The 12,835-nt window shown below is 38.2% G+C and overlaps 1 protein-coding gene across 1 annotated transcript in view; it reads right to left on the minus strand.

Annotated features, from left to right (window-relative positions):
• Positions 1–11,625: 11,625 nt before the first annotated feature.
• The window catches only part of LOC309333233 (integrator complex subunit 6-like), an 83,885-nt gene continuing 82,675 nt past the window's right edge, over positions 11,626–12,835 (minus strand). Inside the window, exons 5-6 of the mRNA XM_081846660.1 lie at positions 12,609–12,737; positions 11,626–11,764 (exon numbers count right to left, since the gene is read on the minus strand). Coding sequence (XP_081702786.1) covers positions 12,702–12,737 — 36 coding nt within the window. The 3' untranslated portion in view covers positions 11,626–11,764; positions 12,609–12,701. The remainder of the gene's footprint in view (positions 11,765–12,608; positions 12,738–12,835) is intronic.

A 12,835-nucleotide genomic window follows, 5' to 3' on the forward strand; every position in this document is an offset into this window, starting at 1 on the left:
ATTGGGCAAGTCTCCAGGACCAGATGGGCTTACCTCCAAATATTATAAGGTACTGAAAGACTACTTGATACATCCACTAATGGAGGTTTGCAATGAGATTATGGAGGGGAAGAAAGCACCAGAAACGTGGAAAGAAGCCTTCATCACATTGATACCTAAATCAGAATTGGAAAAGACACAACTTAAGAATTACCGCCCCATTTCCCTTCTAAATGTGGATTACAAAATTTTTGCAGACATTTTAGCAAACAGATTTAAAAAGGTTTTAAGTGAAGTGATTCATAAAGACCAGGCAGGCTTTCTCCCAGGAAGACATTTGTCTGCTAACACAAGGAACATTATTGACATTTTGGAACTTCTGCAAACAAGTATTAATACTAGAGCAGTGTTAATATTTATAGATGCGGAGAAGGCCTTTGACAACATTTCTTGGAAGTTTATGAAGAAAAACCTGGAAGGGATGGGAGTGGGACGGGGATTTGAAAATGGGATAGATGCAATATACTCAGAACAAAAGGCTAAACTGATAATTAACAATGTGGTGACAGAAGAGTTTAAAATTGAAAAAGGAACACGACAAGGTTGCCCTATTTCCCCACTGTTATTCATTACGGTCCTGGAGGTGCTCTTGAATATGATTAGAGGGGACCGGTTGGTGGAAGGAATTCAGGTCGGAGCGAAACAGTACAAACTTAAGGCTTTCGCAGATGACCTAGTTCTGACCCTACAGGAGCCAGAATCTAGTACAAAAAGGGCATTACAATTAATTCAAGACTTTGGTCGGGTGGCGGGTTTTAAATTAAACAAGCAAAAAACTAAGGTATTGGAGAAAAATTTGACAGTTTCAGAGTCAGAAAGGTTTCAGAAGGAGACAGAGTTAAACGTGGTTAAAAAGGCAAAATATCTAGGGGTGAACATAACAGCAAAAAATCTGAGCTTATTCAAGGACAATTATGAAAAGTGCTGGTCAGAAATTAAGAGAGATTTAGAAAGTTGGTCAAGACTGAAACTTTCCTTGTTGGGCCGAATTGCTGCTATAAAAATGAATGTATTGCCAAGGATGCTGTTTCTTTTTCAGACTCTACAGATTGTGGATAAAATGGAGTGTTTAGGGAGGTGGCAAAGAGATATTTCTAAATTTGTCTGGCAGGGCAAAAAGCCCAGAATTAAGTTTAAAATATTAACTGATGCTAAAGAAAGAGGGGGGTTTGCCCTGCCAGACTTAAGGTTGTATTATGAATCAGCAGCTTTTTGCTGGCTGAAAGACTGGCTGCTTCTTGAAAACACTGATGTGTTAGACTTGGAAGGATTTAACAATGCTTTTGGATGGCATGCATATCTGTGGTATGACAAGGTTAAGATTCACAAGAATTTCAAGAACCATATTGTAAAGAAAGCAGTGTTTAATGTCTGGACAAAATATAAAGACTTATTAGAAAACAAGACCCCAAGGTGGCTATCACCCATGGAAGCTAAAGCTGTGAAAAGACCCAATATGGAGGTCAAATGGCCAAAAAACTGGGAAATATTAGAAAGAGATGGAGACAATTGGAGATTGCAGAGTTTGGAGAAACTAAAAGACAAAGTGCGAGATTGGTTACATTATGCTCAGATTAAAGAGGCTTTTAAATTGGATAGAAAGTTAGGATTCCAGGTGGAAAAATCGAAACTGGAAACAGAACTGTTAGAACCTAAGACTAAGGTACTTTCAAGAATGTATAACTTGTTGCTGAGGTGGAATACACAGGATGAAACGGTTAAATCAGCTATGATAAAGTGGGCACAGGACATTGGGTATAATATCATGTTTGCTGACTGGGAAAAGTTATGGACCACCGGTATGAAGTTTACGGCATGTAATGCCTTGAAAGAAAACATTATGAAAATGATATACAGGTGGTACATGACCCCAGTCAAGCTAGCAAAAATATATCACCTGTCAGACAATAAGTGTTGGAAATTTAAGGAAACTGAAGGAACGTTCTTTCACCTCTGGTGGACTTGCCCTAGGGTTAAGGCCTTCTGGGAAATGATATATAACGAGCTGAAAAAGGTATTTAAGTAAACCAGAGGCCTTCCTTTTGGGCATTGTTGGCCAGAGGGTGTTAAAGAATGATCGAACATTTTTTATGTATGCAACAACAGCAGCAAGGATACTTGTTGCTAAATATTGGAAAATTCAAGATTTGCCCACGCTGGAAGAATGGCAGATGCAACTGATGGACTACATGGAGCTAGCAGAAATGACTGGCAGAATCCGAGACCTGGGAGAGGAAGCGGTGGAAGAGGATTGGAAGAAATTCAAGGACTACCTACAAAAACACTGTAAATTATACGGGTGCTAAGAAGGATGAGGGATCTGAAAATAACAGGGCACCATAAAATTTGGTGAAAAGATTATGAGAATGAGTGAATTTTATGAGAAAAATAAATTTCGAATAAATATTATGGCAAAATTAGATATTTAAGATCTAGATAAAAATATTCAAAGTTAGGGACAAAATATTGGAAATGTGTACAATAAGAATGGAAATAAGGCGATAAATTGCTGGTTAAAGTTTGATAAATTTGGAAAGTAGGAGCGAGAGACGTGAGGAAGTCCAAAAATGAAGAAAAGTTGGTTATTACACGATGCCAATTTTTATGTTTGTTTTTCTTGTTTGTTTTTTGCTTATGCTGTTTTTTCTCTCTATTGTATTAAAAAAAACTCTTAATAAAAATTTATATATAAAAAAAAATGAAAGTAAATATTTTCCCCCTTTTATCTTCCAAAATCTTTTCTTCCTGTCAAGTCCCTTTGCATAGGATTTATCTTACATTTGAATGTACACAAAACAATAAACCTTTCTATATAATTTTTCTAATACATTCTGAAAACATATTAAATCCTTTATTGTAGTCCACCTCCTTTTAGTTCCTTTATCACTCGAATGCTAGCATGGAGTCAAAACTATTATTGTATTTTTGAACATATTTTTTATAAACATCCAATTTTTCCGCTAATTTTTGCTTTGAGTTTCCTCTGAGTTTACTAGTCAGTTGAGCCGTCGCCACCAATTCCTGTAATTTGATTTGCCAATCTGTTATTTTTGGAGCCTCGTGATCTTTCCATCCCTTGGCCACAAGTATACGAGCTGCTGCGGTTGCATACAAAAATACCTCTCTTAGATTTTTTGGGATCTCTTTATCTAAAATACTTAATAGAAATGCCTCCGGTTTTTTGGTAAAAGTTATCCCCATCATCTTTTTTTAATTCATTGTATATTTCCCCCCAAATAATCTTAATCTTTCCACACGTCTACCACATGTGGATCATGTCACCGTTATTTCCTCCACATCTCCAACAAGCATTCGCCAAATTTTTATACATTCTTGATAATCTGGAAGGAGTGAGGTACCACCTATGAGCCATTTTCATCATGTTCTCTCTTATATTATAGCTGGCTGTAAATTTCAAATTTACCTTCCATAAGTTTTCCCAATCTTTTAGCATAATTGGACGGCCCACATCTTAGGCCCACTTTATCATTGAAGCCTTAACCTCCTCATCCATTACTTCGTAGTCTAAAAGAAGTCTATACATTTTTGCGATTATTTTAGTTTTACTATTCAGTAATTCTCTTTCAAATCTTGAAGGCTCCTTTTCAAAACCTATCTGCTTATCCTGTCTGAACATTTCATTCACCTGGAAGTAATCTAGCCAACTAGAAAAGTGATCTTTTATTTTCTCATAACTTATCAATATTATTTGACCCTCCTCCCTTAATATTGTGTTATACGTTATCCAGTTCTCTTTGATGTTGTTGTTGTTTTTAACAGTGATTGCTTCTAATGGAGAGTTCCATCTTGGGGTTTTCTGTTCCAAATATCTTTTGTATTTTTCCCACACCTTATATATAGCATTTCTTATTATATGATTTGAAAAACTCCGGTGCGCCTTTATTTTCCCATAATTAAGATAGCCATGCCATCCAAAACGTGTGTCATGACCTTCTAGATCTAAAGTATCCCAATTTTTTAATAAACACCAATCTTTCAACCAGAGAAGACATGAGGCTTCGTAATATAGCTTCAAATCCGGTAACCCGAAGCCACCTCTTTCTACAGTATCTATTAATATCTTATGCTTTATTCTTGGTCTTTTACCCTTCCACAAAAAGTTAGAAATTTATTTTTGCCACTTGTCAATACTGCTGGTCTTTCCTATAATTGGAATCGTTTGGAATAAAAAGAGTAGCTTCGGTAAGACTATCATTTTAATTATTGAAATACGGCCCAGGAATGATAAGTTTAGGCTTGTCCATGTCTCCAACTGTCTTTTGATATCTTTCCAAGAATTAATATAATTATCTTCATACAAGTTAATATTCTTTGGTGTTATCCATAATCCTAAATACTTGATTTTGGGGTAGATTTTAATTTGTATTATTTTTTCTAATTCTGCTTTTTCATCTGGCGACAAATTTTTAACTAATAGTTTTGTCTTGTTTAAATTCAGTTTAAACCCCACAACTTTACCGTAGGCATATATTATTTCCAACAACTCTGTTTTGGTTGCTCCGTAGTTATGATTAGATCGTCAGCAAATGCCCTCATTTTGTAACTTCTATTTCCCAGCATAATCCCTTTTATTTCTTTTTCCTCCCTAATTCGTTTACATAAATCTTCCAATGTTAGTATGAAAATTAAGGGGGATAGTGGGCAACCTTGTCTGACCCCTTTACTGATTTCACACTCCTGTGATAAATTTCCATTGATTATGATTTTCGCTTTTTGTTTTGAATATATTGCTTCAATCCCTTTTATATACTGTATACCCAAATCCATATGGTGTAATAGACCTTTCATAAATTTCCAGGAGACCCTATCGAAAGCTTTTTCAGCATCTATGGCCATTAAGACTGCCTTCTTTTCTATTCTGAAGTCTAAATACTCTAATAAGTTTATAATGTTTCTGGTGTTGTTATAAATGTGCCTCCCGGACAAAAAGCCAGCTTGCTCATTGTGTATAATCATCTGGAAGACTTTTTTTGATCTTTCGGCTAAAATATTTGCATATAATTAATAATCGCTATTTAGGAGTGAGATAGGCCTATAGTTGTTAATAAGTAGATTGCCCGTTCCCTGTTTTGGAATTAATGCAATAAGGCTGTCTTTCCATGAGTCCGGCATGGTTCCATCTTTTAAAATGTTGTTCTTAATGGGTCAGACAGTATGTCCTCAAATTTTTTATAATACATTGCCGGTAGGCCATTAAGCCCTGGTGACTTTCCTATCTTTGCTTCCTTAATTGCTCTTTGAATTTCGTACAATGTAACAGGGGCATTCAACAGTTCGTTTTGTTCTTTAGTAAGTTTTGGAAGACCGTTCTGTTCTAAATATTATTTAACTTCTTCTGATGTTTCATTTCCTTCCTTATAAAGGGTAAAGGTAAAGGTACCCCTGCCCGTACGGGCCAGTCATGTCCGACTCTAGGGTTGTGCGCTCAACTCACTTAAGAGGCCGGGAGCCAGCGCTGTCCGAAGACACTTCCAGGTCACGTGGCCAGCGTGACGAAGCTGCTCTGGCGAGCCAGCACCAGCGCAGCACACAGAAACTTCCTTATAGAGTTCTCTAAAGAATTCGAGAAATCGTTTCTCTATTTCTTTAGGGTTGTTTATTATTTTGCCTTCACACTTAACTCTATTTATAATCCTTTCTGCCTCTCTCTTCTTTAGTTGCCATGCTAATAACCTTCCTGGTTTATTAGCATGTTCAAAGGTTTTTTGTTTCAATAATCTTAGTTTCCATTCCATTTCTGCATTTATTAGCATTAACTATTGAGATTGTAGGATCTTAATATTTCTTTTTAATTCTACACTATTTGGTTTTTTGTATAATTCCAGCTCACTTTTTCTAATCTCCTCTAAGATTTCTTGTTGTTGTTTTTTTTCTTTTTGTTTTCTTTGAATTACGTTTTGTTGAATAAAGAAACCTCTTAAGACAGCTTTACTAGGATCCCAGACTATCTTTAAATCAGTGCCCTTATTTAAATTCAGTTCAAAAAAAATCCTTTAAGGTCTTTTTTGCTTTTTCTATTATTATTTCATCTCTCAATAAAGTTTCATTTAATCTCCATCTTATAGATTTCCTCTTTCCCCAATTTAGCGTTACTTGTATTGCATTATGATTAGCTATTGTCTTTGGTTGAATTTCAGATTTACATATTTTGACTGTCAAATTTTTTGTTAGCCAGATGGCATCAATTCTTCCTGCCGAGTTACTAGGGTAGGGGAAAAAAGTGTATTCTTTCACTGTCATATTTTGTATTCTCCATGCGTCCTCTAAACTTAACAAACCTCAGTGCCTAGGACTTGCTGATCGTAAGGTCAGCGGTTCGAATCCCCGCAGCGGGGTGAGCTCCCGTTGTTCAGTCCCAGCTCCTGCCCACCTAGCAGTTCAAAAGCACCCCTAAGTGCAAGTAGATAAATAGCGGGAAGGTAAACGGCGTTTCCATGTGCGGTGCTGGTGCTGTTTTGGGACTACAACTCCCATCATCCCTGACCACTGGTCCTGTTAGCTAGGGATGATGGGAGTTGTAGTCCCAAAACATCTGGAGGGCCAAGTTTGCCTTTGCCTGACCTAGTTCCTTCCAAGGTGAGCTAAACTTGGCGGGACAGCTTGCAGTATGACAACCATTGTTCCCATTGTTCCCATTTTGTCTACCAGAGAAGCTCAATGTGTGAGAAAGTCTTAGCTGGCTGCTGCAGCTCAGATCACATGGCTCTTCACTGTCGGATTTTGTATTCTCCATGCGTCCTCTAAACTTAACAAATCTACTAACTGAAAAAAGGTTTGGGGGAGTTTTAATTGCTGTTTTTTAGTAGTCTTTTTGGATCTGTCTAAATCAGGATTTACCACGCCATTTTGGTCTCCTAAAAATATAATTTTCTTTCCAATAAAATCCCCCAACTCTCGTTCCAACCTTTGATAAAATTCACTTTTTTTATTATTCGGTGTGTAAAAACCGATATCTTTAATTCTTTCCCCCAGGACTATTATTTCTATGACAACGACCCTGAGCTCCTCCGATTGGGAGGAACTTACTCCGTGAAAAACAGGGTCTGACCGCCACGGCGAAGGCGGAGACCCACTGAAATCACAGGCGGAAGAAGCCTGTGAACCTAGGATTCAGCTAGCACCTTTTGCACCTCCCCTACTCGCGGGGAAACCCTGTTTTGGGGATCCGGAGCGACGTGGGGTGAGCGGCGCGGTGCTTTGAATTGACTGCTTCTTTCACAGAGTGAAGCCGCATTGCTGTTGCTGGAGAGCGCTGACTTTTTCCTGTGGACAATTGGATTTTAAACAACTACCCGTGAGTAGAACAGAAAATTGGATCTTTAAGTACCTTAATTTGGCACCGAAGCGGGAAGGTCATAAACAGGAAGTCCGCCTTCCGCTTTTGTAAATAGACTGAAGCAAAGATGTTACAAGCTAAAGTCTTTGAAAGCTTTTGATAAAGGATTAAATCTCCATCGGTTAAAAATACAAAACCCCCCTTGGAAGCAGGTGAAGAGGGGGGAAATTTTGAACTTAGTAAGCGTGCAGGAGTGAGGGGAAAATCAAATTACCACAGCTCTGAACCTGGGAATGGGCTGCCAGATTACGCTTGGGGAAAGTTTATTGACAGAACGGATTTGACAGCTAGCTAAAATAAGAGCAAGATACTGTTTCCATTGTCCTCTTCTGCATTTAAAATGGAGGAAAAAGTAACTGAAAATCGAAACTATGATCATTGCCTGAGTTGTGCTTGAAAGAACTGATACAAGTGGAGACTGTTTCCCTCTAGAGGGAGCCTTTGAAATTGTTATAGGAGTGTAACTGGGAGGTCTCCAGCTGCAAGATAAGGATTCTGAGAACCAGAGATTGACCTTGGACCATTTAAAATGTTGATAGGAGAAGTTATTTTGACTGCATTATGTAAGACAAACTATTTGCTGGAAGAGATTCATAAAAAGATGGATGACATGACTTTTAAAATTGATAATTTGGAACAGAAAGTGACTAATATGAGACAAAAAGCGAGCACCAACACAGAAATAATTCAGGACCTGGCACAGGAACCTACCTGGGCAGAACAAATGGTGGAGGAAAAGGAGAAAGTCGTTGTTTTTGAACCTAAAATAACACAAGCGGGATCCTTAGTTCTACAGAAGCAAATCGAGGACTATAAATTGAGGCCTTTTATGATTGAATCTAGAAAAAGCCAGATTTTGAGGATTGGATCCTGGCTTGGACTGAAGAAGGAAAGTTGGAAAGATCTCTCTATCCAGGAATTAATTGACTTTTGGGACATGGACTTGGATTTGAAGGAGATTGAAGTTTTGGGGGCCTTTGGATTTGGAGGAATCTTGAAATACGTCCTGAAACACTGTATAGACCCTAGCTTCAACTATGGAAATTTGGCTGAACTGTCCAGAAGGAATAGAAGTAATGTTAGGATGGAGTTCTCTCGAGATTTGCTCTCTAGCATTAAAGAATATGAAGAAGATCTGCAGAAGGGACCTGGAAAAGAGTTAAGAGCCTCTGACATAAGATCTCCAGGTTGATGGACTATATGGAATTGACGGAAAGGACTGGCAGAATCCGAAACCAGGGAGAGGAGTTGATGGAAGATTGGAAAATTTAAAGTTTATATATAGAAATATCGCAAAATTAATGAGTGACAGGAAAATGGTGGATTGATATTTTCTGGATTTAGCAGAAATGTTATAAGGAGTTAAGCATATATAAGTATTTTAGTTTCAATGTTAAAATAAGGTTAAAAAAAATGGTGAAAGGAGGGAAAGTAAAGTTACATTATATTGAGATAAATTACAGAACAAAAATTGGAAAAGATGGAAAGGATTTGCTGAAATAGTTAATCGAATTAGAATACAAAAAAAGGAGGTGTGAGGAGGTCAAGGAAACAAGCAAATGAAAGATAAGTTGGGAAGATTGGTTGTGGTTTTTTTTGTTGTTTTTTGTTGTTGTTTTCTTGTTGTAATGTGTTGTTTTGTTTTTGTTTAATATGGTGTTATTGCTTTTGCTTTTGCTTTTTGTAACCCTTAAAATTTTTAATAAATATTATTTTTTTAAAAAAAATCTTTATAGATCAATTTCGGCTCCAAATGCTTTTTTCCGTATATTACAACTCCATTCTTCTTAGATTTATCTGAAGAAACAAAATCAAGTCCCAGTTTCTTATTGGATAAAATTCTTGTGTGTTGTTTTGTGATATGAGTTTCTTATAAACATATCAAATCCAATTTCTGTTTGCTGAATATAAATTCCACCTTCTTTCTTTTCTTTTTATCATTTAAACCATTAACATTCCAGGTAACAATCCTTAATTCCATTATTTACTACACAGTGATTCAACTTCTTAACAAAAAAAAAAAAAAGAAATTCAAAAAAGTCACTTGTCATTAATGCTTAAGACTCTTCCTCCTCGGATTGTTTTTTAAGATCGTCCGCCCCTCCTCGCAGCTGTCTTTTACCTCCTAACTCCTCTTTATATGTTCTCCAAAATTTGGCAGCGTCCTCCCAAGTAACAAATCTTCTCCTTTTCCCTTTGTAAAAAAAAGGAAATTCCTTCAGGGAATTCCCATCTTAGAATCATAGAATCATAGAATCATAGAATCATAGAATCATAGAATCATAGAATCATAGAATCATAGAGTTGGAAGAGACCACAAGGGCCATCGAGTCCAACCCCCTGCCAAGCAGGAAACACCATCAGAGCACTCCTGACATATGGTTGTCAAGCCTCTGCTTAAAGACCTCCAAAGAAGGAGACTCCACCACACTCCTTGGCAGCAAATTCCACGGTCAAACAGCTCTTACTGTCAGGAAGTTCTTCCTAATGTTTAGGTGGAATCTTCTTTCTTGTAGTTTGGATCCATTGCTCCGTGTCCGCTTCTCTGGAGCAGCAGAAAACAACCTTTCTCCCTCCTCTATGTGACATCCTTTTATATATTTGAACATGGCTATCATATCACCCCTTAACCTCCTCTTCTCCAGGCTAAACATGCCCAGCTCCCTTAGCCGTTCTTCATAAGGCATCATTTCCAGGCCTTTGACCATTTTGGTTGCCCTCCTCTGGACACGTTCCAGTTTGTCAGTGTCCTTCTTGAACTGTGGTGCCCAGAACTGGACACAGTACTCCAGGTGAGGTCTGACCAGAGCAGAATACAGTGGCACTATTACTTCCCTTGATCTAGATGCTATACTCCTATTGATGCAGCCCAGAATTGCATTGGCTTTTTTAGCTGCCGCGTCACACTGTTGGCTCATGTCAAGTTTGTGGTCAACCAAGACTCCTAGATCCTTTTCAAGCCAGGTGTCACCCATCTTGTATTTGTGCCTCTCATTTTTTTTGCCCAAGTGCAATACTTGACATTTCTCCCTGTTAAAATTCATCTTGTTTCTTTTGGCCCAGTTCTCTAATCTGTCAAGGTCGTTTTGAAGTGTGATCCTGTCCTCTGGGGTGTTAGCCACCCCTCCCAGTTTGGTGTCATCTGCAAATTTGATCAGGATGCCCTTGAGTCCATCATCCAAGTCGTTGATAAAGATGTTGAATAAGACCGGGCCCAAGACAGAACCCTGTGGCACCCCACTAGTCGCTCTTCTCCAGGATGAAGAGGAACCATTGATGAGCACCCTTTGGGTTCGGTCAGTCAGCCAGTTACAAATCCACTGCGTGGTAGCATAGTCAAGACCGCATTTTACCAGCTTCTTTACAAGAATATCATGGGGCACCTTGTCAAATGCCTTGCTGAAATCAAGGTAGGCTACATCCACTGCGTTCCCTTCATCTACTAGGCTTGTAATTCTGTCAAAAAACGAGATCAGGTTAGTCTGACATGACTTATTTTTCAGAAATCCATGCTGACTATTGGTGATCACAGTATTCCTTTCTAGGTGCTCACAGACTGTTTGCTTAATGATCTGCTCCAGAATCTTCCCTGGTATTGATGTCAGACTGACTGGGCGGTAATTATTTGGGTCTGTGCACAATTGATTTTTTATTTAGTGCTTCCACCAACGGTTTATATTTTTCCCTTTTTCTTAAAAGCCTCGATGGAACAATTTTATGAATGATTATGTCTGTTTCCTGAATTTTAAGTTTTGTCATACTGCTAATTTGTAGTATTTTATCTCTAATATCCATATTCACAAAATTTACCAGACAGTCCCCTGGCCAATTATTAGCTCTTGCAATTCTTGATCTGATTCTAAAGGCTCTCTCAATTTTATTTCTCATTTCCTGTTCTTCTATTCCAATCCATTTGGCTAATTCTGATGATATTTTTTGCTGTATCACTTCATCTGGTTCTTCTGAAATAGATCTAAATCTCAATGTTTTTTCTCTTCTGTGCATTTCAATCATAGAGATTGAATCTAGGACTGCCTCATGGGTTTCTTTCATATCTGCCAGCTCTTTCTTAATTTTTTCTGTTTCCCCTTTTTTTCTCTGTTCTCCTTCTGTACTTTTCTTAGCCCTTCCTCCAAACTTATCGTTTTCCCTTTTAATTCTTGTACAGTCTTTGTTATTTCCAAATTTTTAACCACCAGATCATTGATTTTAACCATCATTTCTAACACCAAAAGGATTCTGGAATTGGCCAATGGCCAACAGGAACTCCCGTTTTAGGATTAGGCCTCACATAGATGAGTTTATGACAGCTGTGCCATGGCTGAGAAGCAAAAGAAGTGATGGGTCTTGTGACATCAACAACTCCATCTAAGTTCCAAAGAAGAAGAACAGAACATTAAGTAACATTGTACATTAGGACGCGGGTGGCGCTGTGGGTTAAACCACCGAGCCTCTTGGGCTTGCCGATCAGAAGGTCAGCGGTTCAAATCCCCGCGACGGGGTGAGCTCCCGTTGCTCGGTCCCTGCTCCTGCCAACCTAGCAGTTCGAAAGCACCTCAAAGTGCAAGTAGATAAATAGGTACCACTCTGGCGGGAAAGTAAATGGTGTTTCTGTGCGCTGCTCTGGTTCACCAGAAGCGGCTTAGTCATGCTGGCCACATGACCCGGAAGCTGTACGCCGGCTCCCTCAGCCAATAAAGCGAGATGAGCGCCGCAACCCCAGAGTCATCCGCGACTGGACCTAATGGTCAGGGGTACCTTTACCTTTTACATTAGGTTCCCAGCGTTAGCTTTACAATTTCTACTTAGATATATTTTCTCTAAACTGTGCAAATGACCACCAAAGTTTTGACTAGTATTTTGGGACAGTGAAGATTAAAAAGTTTCAAAAAAAAGAAAAAAAAGTGTTCAGGAAAAAGATAGTTTAGTGGTTTTGTGTCTAAGAAAGAAAACACTTGAAGACATTGTTACAGGTTTTTCAGTGTCCACCAGGAGAATAATTTATGGAGTAATAAACGAACCAGTTTAATTGTTCAAATAAGTGAAGGGCAGTATCCAATCAATCTAATTGTCAGAGGCAAAGCTAGAATATAATATTATGCACATAATCTACACTGATTTAGCAATGCCATACAGTACTTTTTAAACCTTAAATACAGTTGTACAGTTGTTAACGTAATAGTTTACAATGACCATAAACAATTTACTGTACCTTCCCCAATTTGTGGTGGGTCTGGTCCTGATTTCTCAAAGTTGATGACAACACCACTCTGAACTTTCTGAGCTAGAGATTCTAAACACTGATTCAACATTCTTTGTGTCCGAACACAATATGAGCGTCCTATAACATAAAACGGAGAAATAAGAAGGTTCTGAAGGCAAGATTTGGCAACTTCAGGTAAAAAGCAGAATAGCAAGAACCAAAAGTACCATGAACCA

Source organism: Podarcis erhardii (assembly GCF_964252035.2).
Source record: "Podarcis erhardii genome assembly, chromosome: W".
NCBI classification, from domain to species: Eukaryota; Metazoa; Chordata; class Lepidosauria; order Squamata; family Lacertidae; genus Podarcis; species Podarcis erhardii.